At 34.8% G+C, this 13,344-nt stretch overlaps 1 protein-coding gene across 2 annotated transcripts in view; it reads right to left on the reverse strand.

Annotated features, from left to right (window-relative positions):
• The window catches only part of LOC126852982 (midnolin homolog), a 51,981-nt gene extending 39,223 nt beyond the window's left edge, over positions 1–12,758 (reverse strand). Inside the window, exon 1 of one of the 2 annotated variants that reach the window (XM_050598331.1) lies at positions 11,170–12,758. In XM_050598331.1, the coding sequence (XP_050454288.1) occupies positions 11,170–11,705 (536 nt within the window). In that variant the 5' untranslated portion in view covers positions 11,706–12,758. The remainder of the gene's footprint in view (positions 1–11,169) is intronic. The other variant, XM_050598332.1, reaches the window with a different exon arrangement.
• Between the last annotated feature and the right edge of the window lie 586 nt (positions 12,759–13,344).

Consider the following 13,344-nt stretch of genomic DNA (forward strand, 5'->3'; position numbering starts at 1 on the left):
ACATCACAAAATAATATGGATTTTGACGTCTTCATAAAAGAAAATAATTGTAATTAATATTTTTTCTAGTTTATGGCAAAAACTTTTGATCATGAATATTCCCTGAAATCAACTGCAACTAAACAATGAAAAACGAGTAATTTGCAGAAAGAGAGAAAGATAATATTTTTCTACAATTTTTAATAAATAACTTTTAAACGAATAAGTGAATCTAAATCAAGTGTTGCACAAAAATTTATTAGAATTTTCTTAATATATGTGAAAAGTTTTATTTCATTGGTAATATTTTTTCCTTATCAAATTTGTCAATAAATGCAATACGCGATTTTCCATAAGAATTAATAGTAACTTTAAACTTAAATAATTTTCAAACTCTTAAGAAAATTGCACTCAGTTTTTACACAGATATTCAGAAGAATTAGAACAAACTACAAAATTTTCATGCTTTTGTTAATATTTCGATATATGACATACACCCTTAAGTCTTATTGCTTAACTTTTTTTATGTGCTCCGGCCTTTAGAGTGTTCCTGAATTAGACCGACAAACTTCAGGTCATCATAAAGAACATCAAAACAAGCCAATTTTGCCAATAAATCCGTATTTGCAAATAAGCTGTTTTAGCATTAGAGAATCAAAGACTAATAAAAAGAAAAATCTGAAAAAAATTGGTATTATTAATATGCATATTAATAATTTGCATATTAGCACTGACCTTACCGATTTCAATGACCTTGACATATATTGTCAAGGCTCATGAGTAACTCTAAGTAACTTGCAAAAAATTTTAGCCATCGCTCGTTGCTTATTACAAAGTTATTAACAATTTAAGATAATTTATGACTTTTAACGCAAAGCGAGGTATGATTTTAAATGTATTTGCAACCTTGAGTGCAAAACGAGGTTCATATCGCGAAAAAAGTGGCGGTTATGATCCTTCCTCTCCCCTCTCCCCTTACGAGAAAGCTCCGGAAGATATAACTTAATCCAAACCAAATTTTAGTTTTAAATCAGAAATAGGTTTGGATTAGATTATTTCTTCCGGAAGTGGAACCTCCCCGTAGGAGAGGCAAAAGCCCACTGTGTCCACATATATACTTTCGAAAGCAAAGCGAGATTCTACATGGGTTGTACATGAGTTAAATCTCGCTTTGCGTGAAAAGTTGTAAACCCATGTGGAATTTCACTTCTCTCATTAAAAATATATGCGTGGAGGCAATACGTTCCGCCCCTCCTACGGAGGGGTTCCACTATCAAAAAATTAGACACATAGATGCGTTGAATCTCGCTTTGCGTGAAAAGTTGTAAACCCAAGTTGTGAACCTCACTTCGCAAAGTGTATGCATGAACACAGTGAGTTCCGCCCCCGCCCTCCACTTCTGGAAGATATAACCTAACCCAAACCTATTTCTGATTTAAAACTAAAATTTGGGAGGCTCCACTATCAAAAAACTAGACACATAAGTTTGCGTTGAACTTCGCTTCGCGTGAAAAGTTATAAATTTAAATTTTTAATAACTTTGTAATAAATAACGAGCGACGGCTAACCCCTCCCCTTACATGTGTGTAAAGTTTGATCAAAATTAATATTTTCAAGATCGCGAGATTTCCTTGTTAGTCTTTGAGTCTCTAGCCAAAATACCTCATTTGCGGACAGGAGTTTATTGGCAAAATTGGCTTGTTTTAATGTCCTTTATAACCTGCCTTTGTCGGTTTAATTCTCGAACACCCTATATAATCACACAAAAGGCAATCTTATTTCTTCTCTTTCATAATATCCAGAAGGAAAAAAAGTGTATTGTGTTTAACACTGTTATAGTAAGTGTAATTAAACAACATTAATATTTGGTAATTAAATGAGATGTGTACGATGTATTACGATGTATTTCAACGATTTTTAGAAAAAAAAAAAAAAAAACATCGCTCATGTCATTCTTTTGTTATACGTAGCCAGAGGTGACTTAAAGTCCGCTCCTTCTACGCGCAACACGATGACTAACAGAAATCCCACAATGACACATTCGCACCATCGATGGCACTTGATGCTGACGCAGAGTGCGGTATCGCGCGCAAATCACGTTGTTCAATATAAAATTGTATAAAAGCTGCAACAAAAGTAGAAATTTATTATCTTTCAAGTATGAAAGATAAGTGCATGTGAAACTGATGCGTATGACATCTGAATCTCATCATCTTTTTATGCACACTTACAAAATTTCAAATAAGTTAAAGAAATATATTGTATATATTGTATATAGAAATGAAGAATAAATGTAAAAAATAAATATAATAATAATTAATTAGTCAAATTCTATAAGGAAATAAAAATAATTTTAAAGAGGCGAGAATGCCATGAAATAACGAGTATCACAGAATGAGATACGCTTGCATCACATTCGTGACGTAATGCAAGAACTGACTGAATGTCACACACAATGATGACAATGTCACGTTAACAACCAAAGGCTACCAATGTCTCGCTTATCATAGCAAATGTCGCGTTAACTATTAATAACGTCACCTGAAAAGTCCTCTCGTGCTGGCGAGAGATCGACCGGCCAAATTGCATTTATCGCGGTCTATGTCCCGCATTTACACACCGGTGTACGCATGCGTAAAAATGAAAAAGACGGCTATAGCCCGACTGTGATATCGAAAAAGAACGTATGTGTCATATGTGAAAACATTGACAAAAGCATGAAAATTTCGTAAACAGTTCTACTATTTTTGAATATCTGTGCACTTCTTTGAATATCTATATTGAATATCACTTTGAATGTCTGTAACTTGAGTACAATTCTCTTAACAGTTTAAAAATTATTTAAGTTTAAAGTTAGTATTGATTCTTATAAAAAATCACATATTGTAGTACTAATCGATGAATTTAACAAGAAAAAAGCATTGCCACCAAAATAAAAATTGTAACATATATTAAAATCCACTAAACTAATTTGTACAAAACTTGATTTAAATCCATTACTGATTTGAAAATTATTTACTAAACATTATAGCAAAATGCTTGTAATAATACTTTCTATCCTAAAAATCTTCCTATAAATTATTTGTTTTTTTTTGTTTCTTGCAGTTGATAGGAAGTATTAACAATCAAAAAAGTTTTTGTCATAAATTAGGAAAAATATTAATTATGACTATTTTCTTTTACGAAGACATTAAAAAGCATATTATTTTTTTGTATATTTAATTCTTTTTATAATCCAGATTTATTTATTTCATTTTCCAACCAATGTAATCCGAAGAGTGTAATAAGAAATGTTTTTTTTTTTAATTTATATGTATTTCGAAAGCTTTTTGCTACTATTGTACAACTAAAACATTCTTTAAATGAGACAAAAAATTGCGAATATGTAATTTCTAACATTTTCCATATTTTCTTTATTTTTTTTTAAATGCGGAGGGCAAAAATATTATGCAATTTATAATATCAGAAAATATTACAATAAATACAAGCGCGTATATTTATTGCATAATTGAACGACCTAAGATATTATTAGCAATTAAAAATTAGCAGTTAAAAATTAATATTTCATGTTAAGAATCAAAGGAAAATTGGCTCATTTTCTCTTGCTTTATAGTTAAATTGTAAATTGTTTTTCATTTGCTTATCTTTATGATTTTCTATCGTCATCAAGTAAAATCGAACAAATGAGAAGTGATAATTTATACAAAGATGAAATTGTGTAGTGTCTCCATAAATGTCTTTCCATTCATAGACTTTACACGATCTTCATTTAATCAATGGAAATATCACTGATTCCAAGCACACAGGATGTGCCGTCGAGACTACTCCTTTATGATATATTTTCGTTTGTCTATTAATCGCTCGTTTAATTTTATCTTCATCTCGCATAATGATGACACGACATAAAAAGAATTATAAAATAAGATGCTAAAAAAATATAATTATTTTCAATTAATAGAAAAGTTAACCTTACTTTATTCCGTCATACAAGCTTAATTAATCATTTTTATGATATTAGCAGGAAAGAGTGAAAGTCTCTCGGAAAAAATATTTTACATTTAATTCTTTCCGATTTTAATATGGAGTGATAACATAGTATTTGATCATAATATAACAAATCATCAAATTTGCTGCAACTTTTTCAAGGTCAATTCTTCGATATAAAGCATTTCTCGTTCATTATCAGTCTAGCATACACACTTATATCTCTTAAGACCCGAATGTTTTGTTTTTTAACAATTTATTTGAAAGAATTGGAATGAATTGGAAAGACTTGGAAAGAATTAAATGTAAAATATTTTTTCCTTTCACGCATGCTGTACTATAATGCAGCCAAACTGACACACCCGCAGCTGCCTACATCGTCGTCACGAGCACACACATGTGCATCGTGTTGTTTGGAGGAGGAAAAAATCCAGAGTGCTACCTGCGCCTGAAACTGCTCCGGCAGACACAAAGAATCGAGCGAATATCATGAGGTTCGCACAACGAAGGGGGGAGAGAAGAGGAAAGAAGAAAGATAAGAGCAACAGGAAGCCTGAGAAAGAGAGAGAGAGAGAGAGAGAGAGAGAGAGAGAGAGGTCGAAGGAATTACGCCCGAACGAGGGGGGCGCCATCTTCGAGTGCCTCCTATTAATTATCATTATTTTCCCATTTCTGGGCTATTTTCGAGTGTGTCATCGGTCTAATGCATTCATATTATCGAGTGCCTCCTGCAAGATAGTAAATTTATGGCGCCTTTTGTTGAACATATATTTGGATAACTCTCAAACAATTGTTGGCCAGAATTATTTGATCATATTCTAGGTCAATAGTGGCCATTATATAGAAGAAAAAGCCGGTGTGAAGTTAGCACCGCATTTTCAAAAATCGAAAGTTTTATAGAGAGAAGAAAAAGAAGAAGACGCCTGAATGAAACACCTAAGATGCAGAAGAAAAAGCATCAGGACTCGAGGCAAACAAGAAAGAATGAAAGAAGCAGACTGGGCATAGAAATATACAATATTATATATAGCCAAATTTCTCTATCTCTCTCTTTCCATATCCACGTTTCTCTTCATGTATATAATATATTGCGATGTCTTTTAATGTTAATTCGAATGATTGGATTTAAAGATGTAAGTATCATATATCATAACATTGACAGAAGCATAAAAATTTCATCAGAATGTCTATAAAAAGCTTATAAAAAAATTCCCTAAGAATTCCCTGATTTTTTAGGAATTTGTACAAAATTCCAGATAAAATTGGAAAATTCTTTTTAAAATAAATTTTTTTATGCACTTTTTAATGCTTTACTCGTAGGGAAAATAAATCATTTAAATTTTAAATATTGAATTAAAAAAAGTATTAAAGAAATGAGCCACTTTAAAAAATGTGTACTCAGTATAATAAATAAGTATATTAAGTATTTTTCATTTACATAATATTTTCCTTTTTTATGCTTAATTGTCAGAATTATAATAAAAAATATATACTCAATATTGTAAATTTAATATCTTTTGCTATGACAATGAATATATAATCAAAGAGAGATATATATTTATAATATATTTGAAACATATAATTTACAATCATTGGGCAATTAAATTGTTGATGCTTACAATATAAGAAGAAAATAATCAAAGAGAGAATTTTTGAAAAAATTCATTGGGTTCGAATAAAATTCCATGAGAATTCCCTGATTTTTCAAGATAAAAACGAAATCCCTGAGAATTCGAGGTTTTCTAAGTTTTTCCAGGAAAAATAGACATCCTGCATGAAAATTTTAGAGATTGTTCTACTATTTTTTTTTGAGTATTTTTACAAAACCTGAGCATTAGTGAAAAATTTTAACGTGTATTAACAAAACTCTAATAAATATTTTTGCAAAACTTGATTTAAATCCACTTACTGTTAAAATTTTTTACTAAAAATTATAGCAAAATACTTATAGTAACCTAAAAAAAAATCTTGTAAATTACTCGTTTTTTTGCAGTTGATTTCAGAAGATACTGATAATCAAAAATTTTTGTCATAAATTATAAAAAATATTAAAATTACAACTATTTTCTTGGTAATTATTTAGAATAATGCCTTTTTTGAATTTTGACAAATATGATCGGATCCACTTCATACATATTTACCAAAAAATTATTGTATAAGATAGCACTTATCAATACAAAAGTTTGAGTTGAACCTCGCTTCGCGAGGAAAATTGTAGGCCTATGTGGAGCCTCACTTCGCATTAAAAAGTATATGCATGGAGGCAGTATGTTCCCCCCTGCGAGGGGGGCCTCACTATGAAAAAACTAGACATATAGGTTTGTATTGGCTCGCTTTGCATGGAAAGTTGTAAACCCTTTATAACCTAACCCAAACCAAATTTTAGTTTTAAATCAGAAATAGGAAGAGCTGCATCTCTATAAATGTAAAAAAACTTTATTTTTCCTTATTTTATAATAGAAAAAGCATTAAAATTGTGAAACTTTAATTTGTTTTTTGAGGAGTTGGGGAGAGAGAGTCCTGCGACTGATTATCACTATTGAAGTCACAACAAACATTTTTTTAGAGAGACCCGATCATATTTGTCAAAATTCGGAAAAGACCTTATTCTAAATATAATTACCATTTTCTTTTATAAAGACTTTAAAAAGTATTATTTTGTAATATTTTAATTCTTTTTATAATTAAGATCAATTTATTTAATTTTCCAAATAAAAAGTATGTTTTTTTTAAATTTTGAAAGCTTCTTGCTACTAGCCGAACATCCTTATGGCGATATAATAGTCGGGATATCGATTTTCCATATATACATTCATAACATATGTATTTGTACTGTTACATTAATTGGTTATTAAAAGATTGTATCATTATTAAAAAGCATGTGATACAGAATATTTTTCAAATATATGTGCATAATCGCCTGAAACTAATGATGTAAAAATTTCTTAGGTAATAAAGCAATTAACGAATAATCGCGAGGGAGAATCGCTATTAAAAAAAATACTTGCTTCTTTATTATTTTTATATGTCTACCTTTTACATCAGTATCCATTGTATACTCTTTTCTTCTGTGCTGGCTTTTATATGTAAAATACCGTTTGTACTCTATTATTATCTCACTATTTTTACACTGCTCGATCAATTTTGTACATCTGTACGCCTCTTTATAATGCAAGTCTCTTTTTTTTTTCTACAATTTTTCCTTAGTCATATTTGTGTTTTCCGATGCAACTACTCCGAATAATAAATAGATTCCTCTCTCTCTTTTGTCTTCTTTCGCCGCCTCTTTTACGTATATACCCCTCTCTCTCTCTCTCTCTCTCTCTCTCTCTCTCTTTCTCGTTCTATCTACTACCACAGACGGCTGTCACTGTTCTACTTTACGGGAGTGCGATTTCCCGAGATATTCTCTCTACCTATTATACTACTACACGCCACCTCCGCCACCTCGTCCCACCTCCTCTCACGACTACTCTCACCGCGGTATGCCAACCTTCCACTCCACCATATTTCTCTCGCGTGCTCGGTGCTCGCACGAAGTTGCAGGAGGTGGTTTAGTGGAGGTGGATGGATCTGCGGCCCCCATGGACGCCCACGAGACCCCACGTATACAGGCGGTTTCAGGGGGATAGGTCGATACCTCGAAGGGGAACAATACCGGGGTTATCATTATACTCGGCGAGAAGATCGAAGAGAGGGTTCAAACATTCTTCCTTTTCTCCTATCATTATAAAAGTTCGCAATATCTTATTTTAAGTCACACATCGAGACTTTTATTATTCTTTCGAATTTTTAAATCAATATCGTCATTAAAGTGAAATATGCATATAATATATAAACGGAATGAAAGAGTGAGTGAAAAAGAAAGGAAAAGAGAGAGAGGGGGAGAGAGAGAGAGAGAGTAATATTATTAGAGATATCTTAAGTAAACAAAATCAAGAAAAAAATATAAAAAATCTGAGACATTCGCGAAACGGAATAATGACGTTTCTCTATTATAAATTAAAAAAAAACTGTCGAGGAATATATGTGTGTGTATCTCATTTGGAATACTTTGACAATCACAAAACGTGATTGCGTTTGGAATCACAAAACATACACAAGATACGATAATGATAAAGAAATCAAGCGCTATTCAAAATTTCAAATTTCCACATTAGCAACATTCCGTAACTGTGCGATAATAACACTGATGAGACAAAATTAGTTTACCGACGAAAAAAAGATTGGAGACTGTAATAAAGTTATTTCCTTCTTAAATCTGTAGTCTCTATCAACGCTCTATATTTGTTTACATTTTTTTTTATTATTATTACAGCTCACGATTTCCTCCCAAAGTATTTCTTGCGCCTCTGTTTCTTTCTGAAAGAGCCTGTATACATCTGGATACACATATATCCATCGTTCTTTTTCTTTCTTTCTTTTTTCCTCCCTCTCTCTCTCTCTCTCTCTCTCTCTCTTTCTTCTCACCAACGCATATCTAAAAGTGCACCGGCACGAAGGACGAGCCTGCACACGTTCGCTCTCTACCCGAGTCGTCTCTATTCTGCCTCTCCCCTCCTCCCCGCCCAACTGGTCTCACTCTTCGCCGCCCTTTCTCTCTTATATTCTTTCTCTTCTTTCTTTGCCAGAGCCGGCAGAACATGGGGCGAGGTCCGATTCAAACGTACGTCGCTTGTGAGAAAAATAGAAGCGATGCGAGTATATATGTATGTGTGTGTGTGTGGTGTGTGTGAGCGAGACGTACGCCGCGACGCTCTCTTCCTCTACGTCATTCTCACCGCGACATCTTCGAGAGAGATAACGCGACGCGGTGGAATCCTATCGCGACAAAATCACGAGTTATCATGAATGATTTCAAAGAGTTGATTATGAGAGGCCGTATAAAATAAAAGTCCCTTCGTTCACGCTTTTGTATATTTCTCTCTGCTCGGTCTGTATCATGTAAAAACACATTATCATCATTCCACGAAGAATCTGATGAAGAGTAATTGGTAAAAATAGACTTTGCGTTTTTCTTGCCCGTTTTCATTGTGAAAAAAAAATGGGAGGAAGCGAAAAGAAGAGCGATGTCACAATAGGTCTATCTGTCTCTCTCCTTTCAGCTGAATTCTAAGAATTCTAAAACTCAATAGAGAGCCTGAGAAATATATTTCTTATATATATATATATATATATATATATATATATATATATATATATATAAGAATGTAATTGTTGTCGAAAGATCGTCTTTATCTACGAACTTCTAAAAGAAGAATAAAAAGATAAAGTACATTGGAACTTTAGGCGCGTCCGAGATTTTTAAATGGTGTCTGTGAAGTTGGCACGATGTTTTACAAATTTCAAAAAAATACTATGAGTTCTAATAGCACTTTTCATAGGACTATGGTTTCTGATAAAAATTAAAGAGTTCCGCAATCCTTATATTAAAAAATCGAAATTGAAAAAATGTGGTAACTTCGCGAATCTAGCACGACACCCTCCCCTCTAAAGTACTAAAACGCGTTAAATTTTATCATTTGTAGTAAGAGTTCCCGATAGTTCTATTCAAGTTGAACATATATGTGCAATTTCGAAGCGATATTCCAACAATTAATAATTTTTAATCAGTTTTTAATCACGCCTAGCACGACACTCTTCCCTCTAAAGTACTAAAATGTGTTAAATGTTATCATTTTTGACAAGAGCTCCCGATAGTTCTCTTCAAGTTCAGCACATATGTACAATTTAAGAGCGATATTCCATCAATTAATAATTTTTAATGAATTTTTAATATTCACGCCCAGCACATTCATATATTATATAAGATTCAGTATAGATAACAAAATATAAAAAAAGAAAAACCGATTCTAATTTGCCTTTCAAGAAACAAGATTGTCGCGATGTTTGAGCGAATTCAAATCTCAAGGATACACAAAACGCACGAGAGAAGCCGACTTCGATATTTTCTTTCCGCGATAAAAAACACAGACGTGGTTAGTCGTATCTCCCGTCATTCTCGAAGGCCAGCGTCCAACCCAATCGAAAAGATGTGAAACTCCTGAAGTTAGCCCTCCATTATTAGGAAAAATTAAATTTTTTTTACGTGATTTGATTGCACATTGTTTGCACATGAATGCACTTTTTGTTTTTGTTTACACACCTTTTTTTAGTAAAAAGATTATTAAAAAAGACATTTGCGAGAGCCAATATATTATTCCCCATATTCACGTTAATTCCTACTTTCTAGAAAAATGTTTTTTCATTGATAGATTTTCGTTTATACATTTCAAAACAGTTTGAGTTTTTATTTACAGTTGAGTTTTATTTATTTTTAGAAGTTATCAAAAAAAAAACTTTTGAAAGAGCCAGTCCCCAAATTTTACAAAAATGATTTTCAATCAACTAATCGATAGATTTTTGTTTACACATTTGAAAGAATTATTTTCAAAAATGAACTTTGAAATATCAATTTTATTCAAAAGAATTCAAATTTTGTGAAAATATTTTCATAATAAGTTTAATCCATAGATTTTCATTTGCACATTTCTAGAAAGAATTATTAAAAAAAAAAAAAAAAAAGTTTGGAGGTTAAAAAAACTTCGTTTTTTTATTTTTAACTACATGAAAATATCCAAACAAAAATCTATTAATTAAGCTTATTACAAAAAGATTCTCGCAAAATTTAAATTCTTTTGAATATGAAATTCATTTCTTAAAGTTTTTTTTAAATAACTCTTTTTCTACAAATGTATAAAAAAAAATTCAATTTTTGTTGAAATGTGCAAGAGAAAATCTTTGGATTAAGCTTATTACAGCTTTTCGCATAATTTAAATTTATAAATGTAAAATTAGTCCCCCAAGTTTTTTTTTAAATAACTATTTCAAACGTTCAAATGAAAATTCTAACTATTTTGAAATATGTAAAGACACGAAAATCTATCGATTAGATTAATTAAAAATCATTTTTATAAAAATTAGGGGCCAACGTGAAGTTGGTCCACTCTCTAAAGTTTTTTTTTTAACTATTTTACTAGAGACGCGCAAACAAAAATAGAAAAAGTGCATACATGTGCAAACAATGTGCAATGGAATCAGATAAAAAAATTTAATTTTTTCTACTATTTAGGGGCTAACTTCACGCATCTCAACCGAAATTACACCGGTTTCGATTCTTCTCCTCGCAAGCCGAGAAATAAAGAAGAAAAGAATGAAACGGCTCACCTCTCACGGTACAGCAAGCAGATGCGCTCCTTGGCGACCTTCAGCTTCTTGGAGATAATCTTCTTAAGGCTCTCCACAGTGTCGTTCCGGTCCACCGTGAGCTCGAACTGGCCGCCGGTGGTCGGTGTGATGCACACGGTGATCTCGTCTCTGTCGGCGGCGCCGGCGGCGACGCAGCCACACCCCGGTTGCGGTGCCGGCGGCAGCTGCGGCGGCTGCGGCGTCGTCGTCGTCGTCGAATTCGAGGTAGTAGTCGCGGCTGCGGCGCGCGGTCCCGGGGACGCGGCTCTTATCGAACCCCTGTCCCGGCATTCAACGTTATCGGAGGCGGCGGCGGCGGCCGCCGCCGCCGCTCCGATAGTGGTGGTAGTGGTGGTGGTGGCCGCGTCACCGGCAGGGACGACCGGGTCGTCCGGGGGAACAACGGTCGACTCGTCGTCGAGCGTCCGCATCTTCGAGGAGGTTGCGGCTTCGTCGCTCTCGACCCCCATCGCCCCCACGTCCGACGTTCGCGGTGGGCCCGCGGTATCATCCATCCTGACAATTCGTCGACTATCGATGTACTGTGTGTGCGCGACGATAGTAAACCGTACGAGGTATGCGTGACAACTGCTCCGTCCGCCGCTGCTGCTGCGGCTGCCGCTGTCGCCTTCTCCTTCTTCTCCTTTTCCTTTTCTCTCACCGATTCCTTCTCCTTCTTATCCGCCTCCCCCGCTGCTCACGACGGGATCTCGCGCTCTCCTACGTGCTCGTCGCCTATATGCATGCACCTGCACCTGTGTGCCCGTTCTTGCCCAGGCGTCTCTTCTTTCCGAAGCGTCGACTTACGAAGGAATAATAGGCAGCCGGCAACCCCGAAGAGAGCGGCGGCAGTGGCCGCGGAAACGCGCACGCGGCGAAGAGGAAACGAATGAAACTAGGGACGGGAGGGGGGCGGGGGGGCAATGGTGAAGTGGGGTGAGGGACACGAATTGGGGGAGGGGGACAGAAGACTGGCAGACAGGAAAAGGAGTGTATACCGAGAGAGAGAGAGAGAGAGAAAGGAAGGCGGATTTTCTGGCGTGCTTGATGTCCGTGTGTCCGCGTTCTGTACGACGTAGCCGTCGCTACGATCGATAGCGATAAAGTATTCGCGCGAGATCCTCGCTATAGTTTTCGGAGGAAGAGAGAGAGAGAAAGAAAAAAAACACTGATCACCGCTTCTGACACACCACGTATACTGCGACGACGACGACTCTCTCCCACCTCTTTTAAGCAAGCACCTTGCTCTCTCTCTCTCTCTCTCTTTCTTTCTACGTCTTTTCTTTCTCTCTCTCTCTCTATCTATCTATCTATCTTTCTCGAGCGGCCCTTTCCCTCCGCTTACAAAGGATCTTCTCGTTCCTTTATACGTACTGTGTTGCGTGTATATATATCCTTTCTTCGCTGGCTTTCTCACGCGCACGCACGCACCCGTCCACGTATAATACGTACGACACTTACGACCCGTCCTCGAGCGGTCGAACCCTGCGACTAGCGAACTGAAAACCGGAGCTCCCGGAGCTTCTGCTAGATTCCCAGACCCGGCGGCCGCCGAACCCATATTCCATCGCCAAGCGAGTGCGTGATCGAGTATGCACGACGCGGTCCGAACTTAGCCGAATAGCCGTCGCGCGGGCTATTTGAATCATCGCGAATCGACTACCAACCCAGTAAGCAAGAAATGTTGAGAATGTAATCATATGTATCATATGTCAAAACATTGACAAAAGCATGAAAATTTCGTAGATTGTTCTATTTCTTCTGAATATCTGTGCAAAATTTAAGCACAATTCTCTTAATGGTTTGGAAATTATTTAAATTTAATGTTTGTACTGATTCTTATAGAAAATTATGTATTGCAGCATTTATTGACAAATTTGAAGGAAAGAACATTATCAGCGAAATAAGAATTCACATATATAAACAAAACTCTAATAAACATTTGTACGAAATTTGGTTTAGATTCACTTATTGTTTAAAAGTTATTTACTAAAAATTTTGTAGCAAAATATTTATAATAACTTAAAATAATTCTGTAAGTTATTCGTTCCTTTTTTTTTACAATTGATTTCAAAGAGTATACACAATTAAAAGTTTTTATCATAAATTAAGAAAAATATTAATTACAATTATTTTCTTTTATAAAGACGTTAA

This window comes from Cataglyphis hispanica, chromosome 11, assembly GCF_021464435.1.
Source record: "Cataglyphis hispanica isolate Lineage 1 chromosome 11, ULB_Chis1_1.0, whole genome shotgun sequence".
Classification (NCBI taxonomy): Eukaryota; Metazoa; Arthropoda; class Insecta; order Hymenoptera; family Formicidae; genus Cataglyphis; species Cataglyphis hispanica.